Source organism: Nuphar pumila, chromosome 1 (assembly GCF_984573655.1).
Source record: "Nuphar pumila chromosome 1, dmNupPumi1.hap1.1, whole genome shotgun sequence".
Classification (NCBI taxonomy): domain Eukaryota; kingdom Viridiplantae; phylum Streptophyta; class Magnoliopsida; order Nymphaeales; family Nymphaeaceae; genus Nuphar; species Nuphar pumila.
In genome coordinates this window covers 179,775,770-179,798,931 of record NC_143249.1, presented here as the reverse complement: position 1 = coordinate 179,798,931, position 23,162 = coordinate 179,775,770, and the positions used below count along the sequence as shown (strand labels likewise).

The window sequence follows — 23,162 nt, the reverse complement described above, 5'->3', positions numbered from 1 at the left end:
AAAAATGATGCATTTTCAAAAAATGCTCTATAATTTACCAAATATGCCAAATGCATAAATTTGCAAGTTCTTGGTTTTTTAAGACCTTTTTACCCTTCTCATGTGTAAACCTCACGAATTTCGCAAACCCATGCAAATTTTCTCAAAAATCTGCAGAACAACCTTTGTTCTCACATTTATATCTCAGTCATCCGACATTGAAAACTCATATTTTTATAGTTGTTGGAAAGTTGAAACACATATCTCAAGCTTTTATATTTTGTGTTACAACCAAAAGCCCCTCTAGGGCTCTCATCTCTGAGATCCAAAACCATAACAAAAAAATATTATGCAGACTGTTACAACTGAAAAATCCATGTTTCGTAAGGTGTTTCTTTCCAACCGTTAATCATATCAATGTGATCTTGGTGGCATTGAAAAGTTAACATCTTGATCTTTATTTATAATTTTTTTTATATTTTTTCAAATTATTGGCACAGGTGATCAAAAAATAGCATGTAATCATCGGGATAGGTGCAGTTGCACCTGTTCATCTTTTGTTTTAGGAACATTCTTAGGGTTATTTCTCAGCGCCCATTTGTTGTTTTTCAGTGAATAAATATCGTTGAAAAGATATTTTTGTTTAGAATCTCTATTTTTTATATTTTTTCATATTCCTTTATTTTCTGGGTCAAAAATCAATGCCAAAATGAAGTATTATCGATGATGTGTTGTTGATTTATGTTTCATCAAAAATAGTCACCATAAACGAAATGTCTCATTTAATGTGACAGTAATTTTGCATCACCGCATGCGAAACTTCATGGATTCTGTAAACATTTTAGGAATTTCACAAACTTTTCAAGAATTTTGCAACCAACAACGTGAAACTCTTGATGAACTTTACAAGTAATGTCATGATTTTTTTACTATAGATGCAAAAATAGTGAAGAATTTTACAACCCTCATGCAAAATTCAGAATTTCACATGAGAGTTGCGAAATTACTCATGAATTTCACACAAAGGTTGCAAAATTAATCAAGAATTCTATATGAATGTTGTAAAATTCCTTTTTCTTGCAAAAAATCTTATTCACCTTATTCACATGAGATTTGCCAAAAAAATTTGTTGGAGGGGTCCAAAATTTGGGGTTTACGAAAATAAGGTATCTAGATGCAAAAAAAGGGTTAAGAAATGAAGTATCGCTTTTTCACAAAATGAAGTCGCTCATACATTTTACATTCATTTCATTCTTTTACAAAATAAAGTTACTCATACATTGCATTCGTTTCATTCTTTTACAAAATGAAGTCGCTCATATGTTGCATGGGAAGAAACCACCGTTGTTGTTTAACACATCTTAGGAGCTTTCACAATTCATTAGAACAGAGGCCCTCCATCAATTCTATATCATCATCCTTCACATTCTTTATGATGGAAACAGATTTTCAGCTGATCAACTTTTGCAATCATGAACAACTCACGTACGTTTGGTTTTCTATCCAACTCATACCATAACATCTCACCCCCGATGCTTTTACCGAAAAAGCTCACTATCAATGAAGTATCATCGATGCTTTTATCGAAAAAACTCATTGTCGATGAAGTGTCAGCGATCTTCTTATTAATGATGTTTTTACCTGAAAAAAATCATTGTTGATAAAGTACTACCTCATGCTTTTACAGAAAAAAAAACTCACTGTCGATGAGGTGTTTCCCATGCTTTTGGGGTTTTTTACCGTCGGTAAACCGTTGTTGATGAACCATCATCAATGAGGAATTTTCACAAAGCTGAAATATCACTGAAAGGATTGCGAACCGCCTCTTGAGGACCAAAAGAATCTTAGGGTTGCGAAAATAAAGCTTCTGCATGCAAATAAGGGTTCGAGAAAATGAAGCGTCATTTATATACATAAAATTTTGACAAGAAAAAAAAATTGCAATATCATTGTGATACTCCTTGAAAATATTGCAATATAAGACTTTCCCAAGTTTTTATTAATTTCGCAATACTTCATGTGATACTCCTTGAGAATTTTGCAAGGTAAAGAATTTTTGCAATAATTTTTGAAATATCACAATATCAGTTGTGCTTTTGTTGACAGGTTTTGCAAGTCCAACTTTTAGTGCCATGTCCTACGAAAATCAGAAATTCCACTACAAGAAAATAGGGGATTAGCGACGGATATTAGCGACGGAAAAATTTCGTCGCTAATTTGTGATGGATTAACGAGAGAAACAAATATGTCGCTATGAACCGTAATATTGACGAAAATATCGACGAAATAGATTTCGTGGCACAATCTATCGCAACGTAGCGACGGTGTAACATCGAAATGTTTGGTCGTAATAATCACGTATTTTTATGACGGATTGGGCGAGGGAAAGTGTGTCGTCACTATATAGCGACGGAATAGTTTCATCGCTACGTAGTTATATTATTTTACGATGGCTTTGCAACGGATTTAGGCTGTCACTAAATCCGTCGCTAAATGTCGCATAAATCCTAATCGGAGCCCTCTTTCTCTTTTTTGTTCCGTTGTTCTCGTCGGTCGCCCTCTCTCTCCTGCCGCCCCCATATCTCGCCTGTCGGCGTCTTCCCGGCCCCCACCGCCTGCCGCACGTCGCTCCCCGGCCTACCGCATTGCCCGTTGCCCCTGGTCTGCCGCCCCCGACCGACGTCTCCCAGGTTTTTCCGATAAAAGACATTTTTTTCTGATAAAAGGGGTGGATGCATCTTTTAGTTTTTCTGGCAGGGGGTGGGCCTCTTTGCCTCGTTAGTATTTTCTGGCACTGGGGGTGACCCCCTATCGCGTGTTGTGTTTTCCGGCAGGGGGGGTCGACCCCTGCCGCGTGTTGTGTATTCTGGCAGGGGGGCGACCCCCATGCCGCGTTTTTTATTTTCCGGCAGGGGGTCGGCCCTCTGCCTCGTTAGTATTTTCTGGCAGGGGGGGCGACCCTATGTCGCGTGTTGTGTGTTCCGGCAAGGGGGGCGATCCCCTTCCGTGTGTTTTGTTTTCCGGCAGGGGGGCGACTCCCCTGCTGCGTTTTTTGTTTTCCGACAGGAGGGTGCCCCCCTGCCGCATTTTTTGTTTTCTGGCAGGGGGGGCGCCCCCGTGCCGAAAAAAATAACCGAAGCAGGGGGCGACCCCCTGCCGTGTTTTCTGTTTTTGGCAGAGGGGCGACCCCCTTGCCTCGTTGTTTAATTTTGGCAGGGGGTTGCCCGCTTGCCCCTTTTTTTTTTGCCGTTTATTATTTTTTTCTGGCAGGGGGTCGGACCCTGCCCCTTTTTTCGGTATGTGGGGCGACCCCCTGTCTCTTTTTTTCTGGCAGGGGGTCGCCCTCTGCCTCATTTTTTTATTCGGGCAAGGGGTCGCCCTCGTGCCTCTTTTTTTTTTGGCAGTGGGGCGACCCCTGCCTCGTTTGTTTTCTTCGCCAGAAGGTCGCCCCTGCCTCATTTTTTTATTCGGACAGGTTGTTGCCCCCGTGATCCTCTGGTATAGGGGAGGGGGGCGACCCTGCCTCCTTTTTTTTTCGGCAGATGGTCGCCCCTCCGGCCTCTGTTTTTTTTTTTCGGCAGGGGGCGACGGGTCGTGGTTCAGGAACCCGACGCTCGTTGGGTTCTTAAACCACGTCATCACGCTGTGCCTGTCGCTTCGGGAGACCATCACTGCCTCTGGAGTGTCTTCATTTTAACACAGTATCTCTTGCAGATTTTTCAACGTATCCCGCTTGTGCTCCGTCACCCATGGTAAGTAATTGACAAAAATAATGCAAATCAGGTAAATACCCGTAGTGAGTAAGTGATGCAAGCCCTTCACATGTTATTTAATTTATTAGATGCAATATTTTATTGTTCACACACTCACTTAGTTGTTGATATCTAGGACTGCTTTGTTGGAGTTTAGAGATCATGCTGAGCATGATTTTAATGTACGAGAATAGAAGTGTTCTTATTTTTGGAGTACGGATTCCATGTTAGGCATGGTAGTAGTTAGCGAGATATTGAAGTGTGTATGTTGCAGGTACATGTTTGACATTTTTTTATATGCATGATTTCCATGTATTGCAATATTTGATGTGATTATATACATGCTTGCATGTAGTTAATTTCAATTTAATTATGACTTTCATGTGAAATTGTATAATGAAAGCATGTTTCAAATGATTGTATTGTATCATTAATAGTTTTGCACATGAAAATATTAAGTTATCAATGCATGCATCATAATTCTTGTGATTGTATGACACCATATATTGCATGATAAATTTGATATTTTCTTCATCATAGCATTCTGATGGTTCTCTTTTAATTGGTTAGGATACATTTCATAACATCATACGACAAAATGACTGCAAACCGTGAATGGATGTACCGTAGGGTAGTTGACAATGAGTTATCGCATAAATATATGGATGGTGTTAAAAGTTTTATTGAATTTGCAACTGCAAGTGTGAGTATAGTGGATCCCACAGGTCGGATTAGGTGTCCCTGTAAGATTTGTAAGAATAATCGATTTGTAGAACCTTATGGCGTTAGACATCACCTATACAAGAAGGGTTTTGTGAGTGATTATCAGAATTGGACGTTTCATGGAGAAGAATTTAGAAACAATTTTGATACACGGGTGAATGTGGTGCACGATAATTCATATATGAATTTGATATTTGATGCCGCAGGAACAGAACTTGGTTCTGCTATGGGTCCTAGTGATGTAAGAAGTGCAGTAGATGAAGAATCACCAAACGATGCAGCTAGTAGATTTTATGATTTACTTAGAGACGCTGATGAACCACTTTGGAACGGTTGTAAGAGTCACACTATTTTCTCTGCAGTTCTTCAACTAATGAATTTGAAGTCCGAGTATAATTTGAGTCAATCATGTTTTGACCGTTTGTGCATGATTGTGAAGAGTATGTTGCCCAAAGATGAGAAATTGCCACAAAATTTCTATCATGCGAAAGTTATGGTCAACGCTTTAGGTATGGGGTATAAAAAGATAGATGCTTGTCCAAATCACTGCATGTTGTATTTCAAGGATCAGGAAAATAACATATCATGCCCGTCATGTGGGCATCCTCGGTTCAAGCCAAAGACAAGAGGCAATGGTAGCACGAGATCAAAAGAAGTTGCATACAAGGCGCTCTGCTACTTTCTTATCACTCCTAGATTTCAACGATTGTATATGTCTTTAAGGACAGCTAAACACATGATATGGCATGCAAATAAAGTTTGACATGATGAAGACAAGATCACGCATCCTGTTGACGTTGAAGCTTGGAAGCACTTTGATCGTACTCATCAGAACTTCGCAATGGAGGTGAGAAATGTTAGACTCGGTCTATGTACAGATGGATTTAATCCATTTGGGGGTAGATCAACTCCAAACTCATGTTGGCCAGTATTTGTAACTCCATACAACCTTCCACCAAGCTTGTGTATGAAGCGTCCAAATCTTTTCTTGTCTCTATTGATCTCTGGTCCGACCTCACTTGGCCAAAATCTTGATGTATATTTAAGGTCATTGATTGATGAACTAAATGTACTGTAGTATGACGGTGTTACCACGTATGATGCCCACAAAAAAAAAATCAATATGAAGGTCGTTGTTCTATGGACAATTAGTGACTTCCCTACATATGGTATGTTATTTTGTTGGAACACACATGAGAGGTTGGCATATCCGTACTGCATGGAGGATACAAAAACTTTTAGATTGAAATACTTGATGTGATTGATTTGAAATAATTTGAATATATATTTTAACATTTTTTATTTGTTAGAATATGATTCATGGAGGTTACAGTGGTCGATCACCCAGTGGTAGCTAGTCTCAACCTTCATCTTCACGGGCTCCTTTGATAGGTATATCATTTAACTAATTGGATACTTGATTAGTTGAAATATGCATTCTGAGAATTTCTAACATATTTTTTTACAGATGATGTTGCGCCTATACATGACCCACGTACACCAGTTGGTCATACAAGTCAGGAGCCAAGACAGGATGCAGGGTCTTCTCAGTCTGACACAAGAAGACTCATTCGAATAGTGTATATCGATAATCGACCGTAAGTATTTCATTTTCACTTATTGCATATCTTATAAATATTGTATATTGATATGTATTATGTATCAATTCATGTGCAGCACGAGGTTTAAGCCACAAGAAGTAGTACGCGATATTAGGAATTCACTACTTCAACATCTACCAGGACCGGTCGCTCAATGGAAAGAGTATCCAAAAGAGGTGATAGACAGATTATAGTCCTCATTCACGGTATATAGTTGTTTGTCATAGTTAATGTGTTTCATATTTAATTTTTTGTTAAAGTCATGTCTACTAACTTTCTGAAAATATATATAGGTTTCGAATCGCTTCGCGACTACGGTTGAGGAACATGATGCAAGGAAGGTGTGGCAGAAGGTGGCTGCCAATCAATTTGCAGACATAATGCACAATATGAAGACTGGAGCCAAAAAAGCATCTGGCGGAATAGATGATTCATTACAGTGGAAGGGCCATGGCCCTATTACTATCATGAGAGATTATTGGGAGGGAATGTGTGACAAGTGGGCGAGGGATGCATTTTGAAACCACTCAGCGAAGGCTACACAAAATCGAGCGAAAATGCCCGGAGCCCATCTACACACAGGTGGATCTAGGACTTTTGAGAGCTACCAGAAGAAAATGGTTACTCATCAATATATATATATATATTGTCAGTTTTATAAATATTGTTGCAAACCTGTTAACTAAATCTTTAATCATTTTACTTTACAGAAAGCAGAAAAATATGGCATTGTGCCATACAAGGATGTGTTTGTTGAAACACATAAACGTAAGACCACAAGAGAGTTTGTATCAGAGAAGGCGAGAGCGACAGTGGTATGTATTTATTTTATTAATAAACATTATAATAGACAAGTTACTATGAATTACGTTATCACAAATATTGTAATTCTTAATTATTAATTCATATTCTAATCATTACATTGTAGGAGTCATAAGAGCAGCAAATGGTACAGCGATATGGCGATGACTCCACTCAGCATCCGCCTTTTGATCCTACAGCATGGGTGACTACAACCGGTGAACCCCAAAAGGGTCGTGTATACCAGTTTGGGAGTCACATGAACACCACACCAGTCGTTGCCTCCTGCAACCCGGGCCCACAGAGTTCTCCCACCAACATCAACTTTCAACGTCCAAATGACCCTGCTATGTCTTGGGATGGTGTCTTTCAGCGTCTTAAGAACAAAATACAGTATTTTTTAAATGAATTCATTCCCAACATTGTCCGTAATGAGTTATGCAACTTTTTTCAGGACAGAGGAACTTCGTCTGCATTCAACATGAGCTCCGGTGCCCGACAGGTATACAGTTTTTTTACTGCCTTAGAACACATATGAGCAAGATATAATCACATATGAAGTGTTTTTACTACTTAATAACACATATGAGGATGATGGAATCATATATAAAGTTATTTTACTGCCTTAGAACACATATTAGCATGATAGAATCACATATACAATTCTTTTACTGCCTTAGAGCACATATGAGCATGATAGAATCACATATAAAGTTTTTTTACTACCTTACAACACATATAAGCATGATAGAATCACATATACAGTTTTTTTACTGCCTTAGAGCACATATGAGCAAGATAGAATCACATATAAAGTTTTTTTACTACCTTATAACACATATAAGCATGATAGCATGTAATAACCTCAATTTTTGTAATTTATTTATTTAAATTTATTTGAAAATAACGAGTACTTTTCTAAATTTGGGCCTCGGATCCGTTACCGGATCCAGAAAAGAATGCGTAAATAACCCACCATGGGGTATTAAAACTATACTTATAATAGTTAAATAAATAATTAATAATAAAAAAAAAAGAAAAGAAAAGAAAAACCAAGTATTTAAGGTTGGATCCGTGTTTGGATCCAAATGGATCCAACATGTGGATCTAAGATCCATAAAATGGTCTTTATATTCATATCTATAATAAAAATAATAATAATAATAATAATGAGAATATATATAAATAAAATTTAAATTTTTATTTAATTATCCGAGGATCCACAGTTGGATCCATTCGGATCCAACTGATGGATCCATATAGTTGGGGGTCGGGTTACGGGCCTCGGGTCCGGACCCGAGCCGCGCCCCTGTAAGTTTTTAAAGGCAAGGGGCAACCCGATAAGGGTTGTCCGATAAAACCCTAGCAAATCAGGAAAGAGGGGGGGTTACACAGGCGTAACCGAAACCCCACCCATCTCGGAAGAAGGGGGGGTTCGGCGATATATGGGAGGTGGAAGAGGGGGTCTCACCCTCTTCCCTCGTCTCCCTCGTTTCTCCTTTCCCCCATCTCTCTCCCTCTATCCCTCTCTCTGTCGAGTTCGGTGTGCCGGAAGAAGAGGAGGTCGTCGGCGAGCTGCAGCAACTAGAAGCCATCGCCGACCTCCAGCGAGCTCCCCATCACGACAGCAACAAGGAGCAGCTCCAGCCGACCGTGCCTCCAACCTCCGATCGCCGGAAAACCAGCGAACAAGGTACGGGTTTTCCTCTTGATTTCGAGTGAGAAAGAGGGTGTAGATTTGTTTTCCCTGGAATATTTTAGGGTACTCATTAGGGAGAGGCAGATTTGGGGGTTTAATGTGCGGGAGACCCCAAATCGACAATTTTAGGGATTTCAGTCCGTTGATTTATGGAGTTTTGGGTTGTTGAACCATGACTCTGAGTCCTTTTGAAGGGAGATATACCCATACACGGTCCTTTTGAATAAGCCTCTGTTTATTAATTGGCGTAGGTATTATGTCTTCTGGTAAATTCCATTTAGATAAAGCTTTGCATGTTTAATAGTAGATCGATGTTGCTGTGAAACCTCTGAAGTCTTAATAAGTGTTGGAATAGGCTTAACACTTGCTATATACCGAAGTCTGGAAATTTTATGGACTAATTTCTGAAAGTACATATTCTTTTGTGTTATGAGGTTAATGAAAACCAAGGTAAATTGCAGACATGCTGAATGGTACCCTCCTATGATCAGATATCATTTATAAAAGCGAATTTTACTCGTTAATATGTAATAGGTTTTTGGATCCTACATGTTTCCACTCTGTTTTTGGTTGTTTATGCTTCTTTTTACTTGTTGTTGCGTTTCAGAATTGAAACTAGGATCTGCCCAAACCCAGATTCACATTTGGTTTGTAGTGTTCAGAGGAGAGTTTCAACTCTACTTACCTGTTAGCATTATGTTTATTTTAATCTTCCTATGTTTATTGCCGCCATTTCATTTTTAGGGTTGAACTAGTTCTCTTATACAAGTAATGCTTATAGTGCATACAGGCTAAGCTCAGAGGCGTATTACATCTATAGTTTTGATACTCGCTGAACCTGAGATTTTATTTTTATTAGAACTAGAACTTGAAATACATATTTATCTGAGTTCTTATTTACAAAACTTGGGTTACTGTATTTTATAACCAGACTTAAACCAAATCATATTGGGTCGGTTGGGCAATACCCAGTCCCTGTGAGGTCTGGCAGCACTTGCCAAAGTGTTGGCAGCTCCCATCTGTAACAATATATATATATATATATATGAAAGGTTTTGTTAAGGTGGGCTGGCTGTCAGCCCAGCCGAATTTGGCTGGCCTGACAGGCCGAGCCTGGTGGTTGTGGAGCCTCATCCAAGGGCATTGGCTGGGTCATTGCTTCTCGAATAAGACTACATTATACCGGTGTTAGTCCAGCTTTGCATGGTTATATTGTTTCTTTTTTTTTTATACATGGGTAAGTGGTCTTTTGCTTCATAATTGTTATATTGCTTAGCAGCATGATTGATTACTGCCATGCATCCTGTCATGTCTATTTACAAGGTAATTAAGAGGCATATGGACGTGCAAAGATTGTTAGGCATACACCCATGTAAGTTGTATGACACAAACGTTAAGGGTGTTATCCTAATTTAGCTAATCATGTAAATGTTTTCGGTGGTTATCATACAGGCTGTTTTCCAAGGCCTAACTAAATATGTTAGGCTGAGTTAAAGTAGCTTGTGTAAGGTTCAATTCTTCATGAAGTTTTCATATTTATGCTTACCTGATATTCAGACCTATGTGTATAAGAGCATGATGTGTTTTGTTTTCCTGCATTTCACACATTAAGCTAAAATCAAAGTATTTACTGCAAAGTTACACCTTATGCATATCCTACACTAACTTGATGTATTGACACATGCACCTTCATTTGAAAGATTCACATGCTGATTAAGATGTGTAATTTCATCAAAGTGTGTATATGACATGAACATGTTTATTAAAGCATACATGGACAGGAACGCATAGGCTAAATAAAATCATATATGGGATATGAGCATGTGTATGGAATGAAAGCATTTAATGGAAGCATGCATTTCTAACTTGGATATGTGCGAACTCATGCATATGTTTATAAATTTATTGTTTATGCACAAAAATTTGCATACACGAATGTGCACTGTAAAGCATGTGAAAAATAATGCATGGAAGCATGCGATTGATGATTTTTGCTTATGATTGCATTGATGGCCAATTGGATCATCAGGGGCCGGATGAGCCTCGAGAAACAGTTGTTCTCTGTTTAGTTATGTTGATGCATTGCAACAAATCAAATGTGATATTGTTGTTTTACCGCACTGTTCTATGTTGTCATGGGCTGTGGTCCCGTGAAAAGCTTAGCATGCTGATGTGCAAGCTTATGTTATTAATTCTGCATGTAAATTGGCAAATGTAAAAGAAATGAATTAATAACCTGATAAAAGAAAGTAAAGAACTGTGTAATTCACTTTCTCCTTGATGTCTCCGCTTTAGCGTGGGAATCTTAGATATTGTGGTTTAGGGGAAACCGTGAGGATACAAAAACTCTGTGTGCGTTTTGTTGCCCCTGAACCCGATATTGAGGTTCTTCTCTAAGCCACGGTTTTAGGAAGAGTCCGCTACTTTACCCGGGAGTGGTGTGTTAGTCACAACTGTGAGTTTGTTTTGATATACCAAGAAAGTGGCGCCAGTGGATGTTGTTTTCCATGGTGTCCCCGACTTTAGATGCTGTTTTCCAAGGTTCCAATGGATGGTGTTGTTTCCTGATATCGGTCGAGGGCTAAGTTTGAAACCTGGTAATAAAATACAAATTGTGTGTGAAGCTACCCCGGGAACCCTACTTGACCTCGGGGATTGTACCCGTTTGGTGTATCCGCGGGCAATGATAAATTAAAAAGAGAAACTTAAGGATTTGTGTGCATTTAATAGGACATGCATATGGAAAGAGGAAAACTTAAATGGAAGATAATAAATGGTTAATGCATTGCACATAAATCATGCATATTCTTGCTATGCATTAGTCATGCATGTTTACTTGTTCACTTGGTTGTTTATGTTGATCATTGTATGATGTTGAGCTCTTTTGCATTTAATTGCCTTATTGATTAAGTTGTGATCATTGTTATATATTTCGTGTTTCCTCCTGTTAAATGTTTAATTATGCATGAATGGTTAATTGACTTAGGAATTGAGTATAATCGTATTTCTCAAAATATTACATGGATCTTATTTATGCTCTTTTTCTTATTTGATTCATTAGGGAAACATGTACGCAGAATTCTTCGGATTTCTGACCCTCTTATTTTATTGGTTTTTCCCAGGCACAGGTGATCAGTGAAGTCGACTCGCTTCTGAGGGACACGAGGGTCGCATTTGTTTCAGACGGCTTCACTTACAGACAGAGTGGCTCTACTTGTGTTTTCTTTTAGTTCTTCTGATTTCCTGCAATTTGATATTTCACTTTGACATTGAACATATTACTCTTATTGATTCATTAATAAAAGAGTTCAGTGGATTGGTTATGATTGATAAATGTAAGTTTCTTTGTGGTGTGTGATTATCCAACTGAAATTGGAACTGTAGGGACCCCAGGTCTCTGGGAAGTTTTCCGCGACTCTTAGAAAAAAAAATATTCCGCATTTTTTCAAAGGTAGGAGTTGGGGTCGTTACAGGTTTGGTATCAGAGTCACCACAAAGGCTTACACTTTTATCATCTTTCTTGTGTTAAATTTCAAAATTTTGGTATATGAGCCCTGTCTTGAAGCGTCGACAAATGTGACTCATCCTCCAGAGCAGTCTTCTTCACTGGTATGACTATTTAATACTTTTACTTTAAGTATGTGAATTTTGTGTGATTGATTGAAATTATAGTTTAATATTCCTTGTTGTGAATTTAATAAGTCTTGGTATGTTTACGTGAACGATTATTGTTCGTGGTCAACCCTAAGAGGGTAGGATCAGTAGGAGTCTAATTTGTAGTAGGAATGTACGTTGTAGATGTCACATTATACTCGCAGAGGTGCTTCGTCCTCTACTGCTGCTCCCACGAACTGGCAGGAGCAAAGGGATTTCATGATGGAAGTCATTCATACCTTGACGGAGACCATGACGGCTCAAGCAACACAAACAGCGCAGGCACTGCAAGCGGCCCAGAACCTTCAGGCGACACAGGCTGCACAAACGGCGCAAGCGGCACAGGCTGCACAGGTTGCACAGGCAGCCGCGCAGGTAGCAGCGCGTGATCCTCCTGTCAATATTGTTCCAAACGCGGGTGGAGTTTCTTTCGAAAAGTTCCTGAAGTTGGATCCGCCTTCCTTTTCAGGAGAGGCAAACCCAGAGGCAACGGAGCACTGGGTTGAGGAGTTGGAACAGATGTTCGACGTCTTGTCTGTTCTTGAGGACAGACAGACATCTTTTGGCACGTACCGTCTTAAGGGCGATGCCAAGAAGTGGTGGGACACCCTGCGAAGGGTGAAGTTCGCCGATTGGGACGAGATCCCCTTGGAGACGTTCAGGGTAGAATTTTTGGACACGTATTTCTCCGCGTACGCCGAGGAACAGATGCAACAGGAGTTCCTTGATCTGACTCAGGGAACCATGAGTCTGGTAGATTACACTACCAAGTTCCGAAACCTCGAGAGGTACTGTCTGAACCTCTTCAGAAATGAGAAGGCAAGAGCGTCGAAGTTCGTGCACGGACTAAAGGATGGATTACGAGCTCGCGTACTGTCAGGTCGGTCTCCTACCTTGGCTGATGCGATTGAGTCAGCCACGGTTCTGACCAAGGACTGGGAGAGGTCTAGGAATGTATCACAAAAGGGAGGCACGAATGGAGGTGATGCTTCGGGCAGAAAGAGGAAGGACCCGCCGATAGGCGAAAAGACTCAGGTTGGCAAGAGGCAGCGAACCCAGGAAGGACGTCAGCATGGTGCGCATCAAGGACAACCTCAGCAGAGGCAACAGCAGGGGAGAGCCCAATCAATGTGTCGTAGGTGTAATGAAAGTCATCCTCAGGGTTTTTGTCCGATGTTCAAGGGATTTTGCTATCGATGCCAGCAACCAGGGCACATCGCTCCCTATTGTCCAAACCCGCCAGCAGCTCAGGGAGGACAGCAGCAGCTACAACAACAACAACAGAGACCTCAGCAACAACAAGGCCAACGAAAGACCAACGGGAGAGTTTATGTTGTTACAACTACTACACAGGACGATCAGGCTGATCTGGTCTAATGTATCGTCTTTGTTGTCAATCGTTAGGCTCGTATGATGTTTTATTTTGGCACTATTGATACTTACTTAGTACGTTTTAATTTCGAGGACAAAATTCTTTTAAGGGGGTAGGGATGTAATAACCTCAATTTTTGTAATTTATTTATTTAAATTTATTTGAAAATAACGTGTACTTTTCTAAATTTGGGCCTCGGATCCGTTACCGGATCCAGAAAAGAATGCGTAAATAACCCACCATGGGGTATTAAAACTATACTTATAATAGTTAAATAAATAATTAATAATAAAAAAAGAAAAAGAAAAGAAAAACCAAGTATTTAAGGTTGGATCCGTGTTTGGATCCAAATGGATCCAACATGTGGATCTAAGATCCATAAAATGGTCTTTATATCCATATCTATAATAAAAATAATAATAATAATAATGAGAATATATATAAATAAAATTTAAATTTTTATTTAATTATCCGAGGATCCACAGTTGGATCCATTCGGATCCAACTGATGGATCCATATAGTTGGGGGTCGGGTTACGGGCCTCGGGTCCGGACCTGAGCCGCGCCCCTGTAAGTTTTTAAAGGCAAGGGGCAACCCGATAAGGGTTGCCCGATAAAACCCTAGCAAATCAGGAAAGAGGGGGGGGGGTTACACAGGCGTAACCGAAACCCCACCCATCTCGGAAGAAGGGGGTGGTTCGGCGATATATGGGAGGTGGAAGAGGGGGTCTCACCCTCTTCCCTCGTCTCCCTCGTTTCTCCTTTCCCCCATCTCTCTCCCTCTATCCCTCTCTCTGTCGAGTTCGGTGTGCCGGAAGAAGAGGAGGTCGTCGGCGAGCTGCAGCAACTAGAAGCCATCGCCGACCTCCAGCGAGCTCCCCATCACGACAGCAACAAGGAGCAGCTCCAGCCGACCGTGCCTCCAACCTCCGATCGCCGGAAAACCAGCGAACAAGGTACGGGTTTTCCTCTTGATTTCGAGTGAGAAAGAGGGTGTAGATTTGTTTTCCCTGGAATATTTTAGGGTACTCATTAGGGAGAGGCAGATTTGGGGGTTTAATGTGCGGGAGACCCCAAATCGACAATTTTAGGGATTTCAGTCCGTTGATTTATGGAGTTTTGGGTTGTTGAACCATGACTCTGAGTCCTTTTGAAGGGAGATATACCCATACACGGTCCTTTTGAATAAGCCTCTGTTTATTAATTGGCGTAGGTATTATGTCTTCTGGTAAATTCCATTTAGATAAAGCTTTGCATGTTTAATAGTAGATCGATGTTGCTGTGAAACCTCTGAAGTCTTAATAAGTGTTGGAATAGGCTTAACACTTGCTATATACCGAAGTCTGGAAATTTTATGGACTAATTTCTGAAAGTACATATTCTTTTGTGTTATGAGGTTAATGAAAACCAAGGTAAATTGCAGACATGCTGAATGGTACCCTCCTATGATCAGATATCATTTATAAAAGCGAATTTTACTCGTTAATATGTAATAGGTTTTTGGATCCTACATGTTTCCACTCTGTTTTTGGTTGTTTATGCTTCTTTTTACTTGTTGTTGCGTTTCAGAATTGAAACTAGGATCTGCCCAAACCCAGATTCACATTTGGTTTGTAGTGTTCAGAGGAGAGTTTCAACTCTACTTACCTGTTAGCATTATGTTTATTTTAATCTTCCTATGTTTATTGCCGCCATTTCATTTTTAGGGTTGAACTAGTTCTCTTATACAAGTAATGCTTATAGTGCATACAGGCTAAGCTCAGAGGCGTATTACATCTATAGTTTTGATACTCGCTGAACCTGAGATTTTATTTTTATTAGAACTAGAACTTGAAATACATATTTATCTGAGTTCTTATTTACAAAACTTGGGTTACTGTATTTTATAACCAGACTTAAACCAAATCATATTGGGTCGGTTGGGCAATACCCAGTCCCTGTGAGGTCTGGCAGCACTTGCCAAAGTGTTGGCAGCTCCCATCTGTAACAATATATATATATATATATGAAAGGTTTTGTTAAGGTGGGCTGGCTGTCAGCCCAGCCGAATTTGGCTGGCCTGACAGGCCGAGCCTGGTGGTTGTGGAGCCTCATCCAAGGGCATTGGCTGGGTCATTGCTTCTCGAATAAGACTACATTATACCGGTGTTAGTCCAGCTTTGCATGGTTATATTGTTTCTTTTTTTTTTATACATGGGTAAGTGGTCTTTTGCTTCATAATTGTTATATTGCTTAGCAGCATGATTGATTACTGCCATGCATCCTGTCATGTCTATTTACAAGGTAATTAAGAGGCATATGGACGTGCAAAGATTGTTAGGCATACACCCATGTAAGTTGTATGACACAAACGTTAAGGGTGTTATCCTAATTTAGCTAATCATGTAAATGTTTTCGGTGGTTATCATACAGGCTGTTTTCCAAGGCCTAACTAAATATGTTAGGCTGAGTTAAAGTAGCTTGTGTAAGGTTCAATTCTTCATGAAGTTTTCATATTTATGCTTACCTGATATTCAGACCTATGTGTATAAGAGCATGATGTGTTTTGTTTTCCTGCATTTCACACATTAAGCTAAAATCAAAGTATTTACTGCAAAGTTACACCTTATGCATATCCTACACTAACTTGATGTATTGACACATGCACCTCCATTTGAAAGATTCACATGCTGATTAAGATGTGTAATTTCATCAAAGTGTGTATATGACATGAACATGTTTATTAAAGCATACATGGACAGGAACGCATAGGCTAAATAAAATCATATATGGGATATGAGCATGTGTATGGAATGAAAGCATTTAATGGAAGCATGCATTTCTAACTTGGATATGTGCGAACTCATGCATATGTTTATAAATTTATTGTTTATGCACAAAAATTTGCATACACGAATGTGCACTGTAAAGCATGTGAAAAATAATGCATGGAAGCATGCGATTGATGATTTTTGCTTATGATTGCATTGATGGCCAATTGGATCATTAGGGGCCGGATGAGCCTCGAGAAACAGTTGTTCTCTGTTTAGTTATTTTGATGCATTGCAACAAATCAAATGTGATATTGTTGTTTTACCGCACTGTTCTATGTTGTCACGGGCTGTGGTCCCGTGAAAAGCTTAGCATGCTGATGTGCAAGCTTATGTTATTAATTCTGCATGTAAATTGGCAAATGTAAAAGAAATGAATTAATAATCAGATAAAAGAAAGTAAAGAACTGTGTAATTCACTTTTTCCTTGATGTCCCTACTTTAGCGTGGGAATCTTGGATATTGCGGTTTAGGGGAAACCGTGAGGATACAAAAACTCTGTGTGCGTTTTGTTGCCCCTGAACCCAATATTGAGGTTCTTCTCCTGGCCACGACTTTAGGGAGAGTCTGCCACTTTACCCGGGAGTGGTGTGTTAGTCACAGCTGTGAGTTTATTTTGGTATACCAAGAAAGTGGCGCCAGTGGATGCTGTTTTCCATGGTGTCCCCGACTTTGGATGCTGTTTTCCAAGGTTTCGATGGATGGTGTTGTTTCCTGATATCGATCGAGGGCTAAGTTTGGAACCCGATAATAAAATACAAATTGTGTGTGAAGCTACCCCGAGAACCCTACTTGACCTCGGGGATTGTACCTGTTTGATGTATCCGCGGGCAATGATAAATTAAAAAGAGGAACTTAAGGATTTGTGTGCATTTAATAGGACATGCATATGGAAAGAGGAAAACTTAAATGGAAGATAATAAATGGTTAATGCATTGCACATAAATCATGCATATTCTTGCTATGCATTAGTCATGCATGTTTACCTGTTCACTTGGTTGTTTATGTTGATCATTGTATGATGTTGAGCTCTTTTGCATTTAATTGCCTTATTGATTAAGTTGTGATCAATGTTATATATTTCGTGTTTCCTCCTGTTAAATGTTTAATTATGCAAGAATGGTTAATTGACTTAGGAATTGAGTATAATCGTATTCCTCAAAATATTACATGGATCTTATTTATGCTCTTTTTCTTATTTGATTTATTAGGGAAACATGTACGCAGAATTCTTTGGATTTCTGACCCTCTTATTTTATTGGTTTTTCCCAGGCACAGGTGATCAGTGAAGTCGACTCACTTCTGAGGGACACGAGGGTCGCATTTGTTTCAGACGGCTTCACTTACGGACAGAGTGGCTCTACTTGTGTTTTCTTTTAGTTCTTCTGATTTCCTTCAATTTGATATTTCACTTTGACATTGAACATATTACTCTTATTGATTCATTAATAAAAGAGTTCAGTGGATTGGTTATGATTGATAAATGTAAGTTTCGTTGTGGTGTGTGGTTATCCAACTGAAATTGGAACTGTAGGGACCCCAGGTCTCTGGGAAGTTTTCCGCGACTCTTAGAAAAAAAAAATATTTCGCATTTTTTCAAAGGTAGGAGTTGGAGTCGTTACATAGCATCATGTATAAAGTTATTTTACTGCCTTAGAGTACATATGAGCATTTCAAGAATCACATATAAAGTTTTTTTACTACCTTATAACACATATAACCATGATAGAATCACATATACAGTTTTTACTGCCTTAGAGCACATATGAGCATAGTAGAATCACATATACAGCTTTTTTACTACCTTAGAGTACATATGAGCATGATAAAATCACATATACAGTTTTTTGCTTACCTTAGAACACATATGAGCATGGTAGAATCACATATACAGTTTTTTTACTGCCTTAGAGCACATATGAGCATAGTAGAATCACATATACAGTTTTTTTTACTGCCTTAGAGTACATATGAGCATGATAAAATCACATAAAGTTTTTTGCCTGCCTTAGAACACATATGAGCATGGTATAATCACATATATAGTTTTTTTAATGCCTTAAAGCACATATGAGCATAGTAAAATCACATATAAAGTTTTTTTACTGCCTTAGAGTACACATGAGCATGCTAAAATCACATCTACAGTTTTTTGCTTGCCTTAGAACACATATGAGCATGGTAGAATCATATATTCAGTTTTTTTACTGCCTTAGTGCACATATGAGCATGATAGAATCACATATACAGTTTTTTTACTGCCTTAGAACACATATGAGCATGATAGAATCACATATGAAGTTTTTTTACTGTTTTATAACACATATGAGCATGATAGAATCATGTATAAAGTTTTTTTACTGCCTTAGAACACATATGCGCATGATAGAATCACATATAGAGTAGGCTATATTTCAGTATATTTTGTTTATCAATACTGATATTTTTTTTCTCGTGTAGGTTGATAGTGATAATCAGCGTAGTGGAGCTGAAGGGACAGATCGAGACACTGAACAAGAGGACGCACAAAATCTTGACAATGATTAGATTTATGTGTTGAATTTGTTCTACCTTCTTTTTGTTTCAAAAATGTAAATGTTGAATTGTAAATAATTAGAACTTGCGAATTTTAAAGTGGATCGATTAATTATTTTAGTTTTCTTTTATATGTATTTTGCTGTGTACTTCATTTTTTATTCACAGGAAATATAAATTGTACAAGAGATATAAATTGTATCACGAGAAAAACTTTCTCGATATTTCATTTTTAAATATTTTTTTAAATTTTTTTCTTTTTTTACGACGGATTAGCGACGGATATATCCGTCGCTAATTAGTATGGGCGTTGAATTCAAAGACTGATTAGTGACGGCTATAAATCCATCGCCAAACCGAAGCCTCCGTTTAGTGAAGACGGACTAGCGACGGATTTTGTCATTCGTTATTCCGTCCAAATTTAGCGATGGAACTGGCGACAGATACAGTCTGCCGCTAATTAGCGATAGAATGGGCGACAGATATATGTCGTCGCTTATTAGCGTCGATAAATTCGCGATGAAAAATATTTGTCGCTAATCCGACGCTAATTCATTGCTAAGTTGTTTAGCGACGGATTTAGGTCGTCGCTAATCCATTGATTTGTTGTAGTGTTCATAAAAGCTTTCAGAAATATTGGACTTGCGAAAATCGTAAAAGCTTTCAGAAAAATTGGAAACATGCGAAATTGCCCATTTGACGGATTTGGTAAATTGTGGGGCATTGCGAGAAATGCATCAAATTTGTCATAAAGTACGGTCATTTTCCATTAAAAGAAGATACTTCCTGCTATTGTAACCATTGCTGGTGCTCACTTACAACATAGAACAGAAGATGATGCTAGCAACGGCTATACACGGTTTGAGAAAATCTCCTAACAAGAACACGGAATCTCGTGCTGCAGTACAGAATGAAACTATTTCCTGGAAAAGTTTAGTCTACCGAATTGCAGAGGAACTGTAGGCAGTGTTTGGATTAGTTAAAGTTGAACTGAAACACTTGGTGAATTCAACTTCCACTGAAACTGTTGGAATGTACATGACTATTGTTTTGCAGATCTAGGAAACTTGTCGGCTCATAAATGAAAATTTAATCCACATTTTTATGGCAGCTATACGACATTAATGGTGAATTAGTAAAAATAAAAACTCATAATTTTAGTTTGTTTATGTAGGCAAACTCAATTTGACCAAGATTGGACTAAGGGGGCTTTGTATGTGTGTGCTTGTGCATTATTGTGTTCTAACTAGTATCCAACCAAATCCTACTGGCAAAGCAAGTAGAATCTGATCAATTAATAATCAAGTTCTGATTCAGTTTAGTGTTTTACATAAGTCTGAATCTGGATATATTTGAAAATCTGAAATTTAGTTCTAACCTTTTCCATCTGAATCAAACTCCCAATCTGGTATATATCCAATTTTCTATTGGGTCAGACACAATAAGGGCTACATCCAAACTGAATCTAGTTCATTTACACTCATAGTCGTTAAAAAAAATTTGTAATACATGTAAGTTCAACACAATAATCTAACCTATCAAGATCACGGGGATGATATTGTTTGAATTGTTGGATCAATTCTAAAATACTAGGTTATGCTGAACTAACTCTTGCTTGAAACCTTGTGAGATCGAGAGCATGAATTACATTCTTTTTACTTTTATGTATATATATATATATATAGGGAAATGGGTTCCTGCTAAACCCATTTGGTGCTAAATGGGTTTTTTTGGTTTCTACGGTGCTTTTCATGTGATTCCGGACCCATAAATGTGTTGGGCATGGTCGATTTACTAAGAATGGATCATGTATTTTCTATGAAAAAAAATGATGTTTGGAGACTCCAACATTTACAAAGATTTTAGACCATTGATTTTTTGAACTTTACAAAAAACCCACCCTTGTGTTGGAATCAAACACTTCAAGAGTTGATCCCTATAAAATCAAGTACATAGATTACATATGTACGATGAGAATTTAAAATTAAAATGAAAAATCCCGAAAAACCCATTTAGCACCAAATGGGTTTAGCATGAACCCATTATATATATATATATATATATATATATATATATATATATATATATATATAGAGAGAGAGAGAGAGAGAGAGAGAGAGAGAGATAGATGTCGCTGGTTCTCCATCAAGCTTCTTCAAAAATCATATTTTTTGGTATTTTTTTCTCGCATCTATAACTATTCCGGAATCATACTTGTATACAGGTTTTTGTGTGGACTAAAATCAATGGCTACAAAGGCATCAATCTTTTTTAGCTCATAAAAATACATTTTTTTTATAGAAGACCCTGTCCCTAACGGAGCAGACAAGAAAAGAAGGCCTCATATGTTCAGCTATATACAAACGGGACACGAAACTTGAATACGGAAAATAGTAATTTAACTACGCTGCGGAAGTACGATCGTCCGCCATTCTTCTCGCAGAGAGAGAACAATTGCCCTTCGATGGAATTCAAAACCCTAAGGATCGTGCAGAAGGATCCAACCCTAGGGATCTTCCATCTCCTTCTCCACAACCCTTCTCGGAAGAACGCCCTAACCCTCGACTTCTTCGACGAGTACCCCCGCGCCCTCTCCTCCCTCGACCAGAACCCCTCCGCCCGAGTCGTCATCATCGCCTCCGATTCGGACCACTTCTGCTCCGGCATCGACATCTCCGCCCTGTCCACCATCCTCCAGAGGAGGCCCGGCGCGCAGGAGGACGAAGGGCGGGCCAGGGAGGCCCTGAGGCGGACGATCAGGCTGATGCAGGCGGCGGTCTCGGCGCCGGAGGCCTGCCGAAAGCCGGTGATCGCGGCCATCGACGGAGGGTGCATTGGCGGGGGGATCGACCTCGTGACGGCGTGCGACGTGCGGGCGTGCACGGAGGGCGCCTTCTTCTCGGTGAGGGAGGTGGACATGGCGCTCGCGGCAGACCTCGGGACGCTGCAGAGGCTGCCGCGGTTGGTGGGGTTCGGCAACGCCGCCTACCTGGCGATCACCGGCAGGAAATTCTCTGGCAGGGAGGCGAAGGCGTTGGGGCTCGTCCAGAGGGTTTTCCCGTCCAGGGCCGCCTTGGAGGAGGGTGTCTGGAGGATCGCCTCCGGTAAAACCCTCTCTCTCTCTCTCTCTCTCTCTCTCTCTCTCTCTCTCTCTCTCTCTCTCTCTCTCTCTCTCTCTCTCCAGGGCCCCGCCGTTGGCCTGATCGCTGGACTATGCCTGCGATACTTACAGTCGCTTCTTCTGCGGCATAAAACCGTAGCACACACCCTCAGGGAGGCATGTCACGGGGATTCGAACTCAAGATAAAGAGATATCTCCTTATCCACGAGCCCGAGACGATGTGGGCAACCTCTTGGGATCTCTTTTAAGCGGTGCATCGGCTGTCTCTCTCTTTCAAGTCTTTAATTTGGTTCGCTATAATGTGTGCAAAAGCAAGTTGAGACACCACCATAACTTTCATTCATTTGGAATCCAAGAAAAAATTGTCAACTTCTGGTAAGAAGAATTAGAAGTATTAGATTTTATACTTGCAAGCTGTGACTGGAAAATTTTAGTTGGTATAACTATCTTCTTACAATCATGCTCCTATTGTAGAAAACACTTATAACAAATCGCAAAAAACTGCCACCAGCATGGTTTGTTCCATTTGTAGCATACATGTTGCTGATCTTCATTTTTTTTACAGAAATTGCAGAGAAATCGCCGCTTGCTGTAATGGGCACAAAGGCGATCTTGCTGCGAAGCAGGGAGCTAACTGTGGAACAAGGTTTGGACTATGTTGCTACTTGGAACTCGGCGATGCTTCCTTCCGATGATCTGAGGGAAGCCGTTGAAGCTTATGCTCAGAAGAGGAAGCCTGTGTTTGCAAAACTGTAATTGCCAAGTTGTTCACAAGTGTTGGGAGGGATGTTCTTTCTCTTTGTATTCCCAACCTTTATGTGCCTTATGTTATCAGCTAAACGTTTGTCTCTCTTTGTGTATTGAAGCAAAGGTATACTGCGATAATAGCAATAAAGTTTAAATCTATAAACTGTCTTTAACAGATTTTTGCTCCCTTTTTGTGTGGTCATGTATATCTGCTAATATGTTGGAGATGAGTCACCTCATGAAATATCTGTGTTCCAAGAAATCAATTATGACTTACAAGAGACTTAGGGTGCGTTTGGATACAATGGAATTATAAAGAGAGAATTCTCATTTCTCACAAAAGTGGATTCCCATGTTTGGATGAGCTT

At 39.5% G+C, this 23,162-nt stretch overlaps 1 protein-coding gene across 1 annotated transcript; it reads left to right on the top strand.

Moving 5' to 3' along the window:
* Positions 1–21,292: 21,292 nt before the first annotated feature.
* On the top strand, positions 21,293–22,969 carry DCI1 (delta(3,5),delta(2,4)-dienoyl-CoA isomerase 1). The gene is made up of 2 exons (XM_090015213.1): positions 21,293–22,030; positions 22,613–22,969. The coding sequence occupies exons 1-2, from the start codon at positions 21,391–21,393 to the stop codon at positions 22,801–22,803; spliced, it is 831 nt and encodes a 276-aa protein (XP_089871339.1). The 5' UTR covers positions 21,293–21,390; the 3' UTR covers positions 22,804–22,969.
* Positions 22,970–23,162: the final 193 nt, after the last annotated feature.

Bases quoted from the DNA above. Each gene is read 5' to 3' on its own strand.
- DCI1 (XM_090015213.1), top strand. From the start codon at position 21,391: ATGGAATTCAAAACCCTAAGGATCGTGCAGAAGGATCCAACCCTAGGG. The intron at 22,031-22,612 runs GTAAAACCCTCT...TTTTTTTTACAG, and splicing joins TGTCTGGAGGATCGCCTCCG to AAATTGCAGAGAAATCGCCG.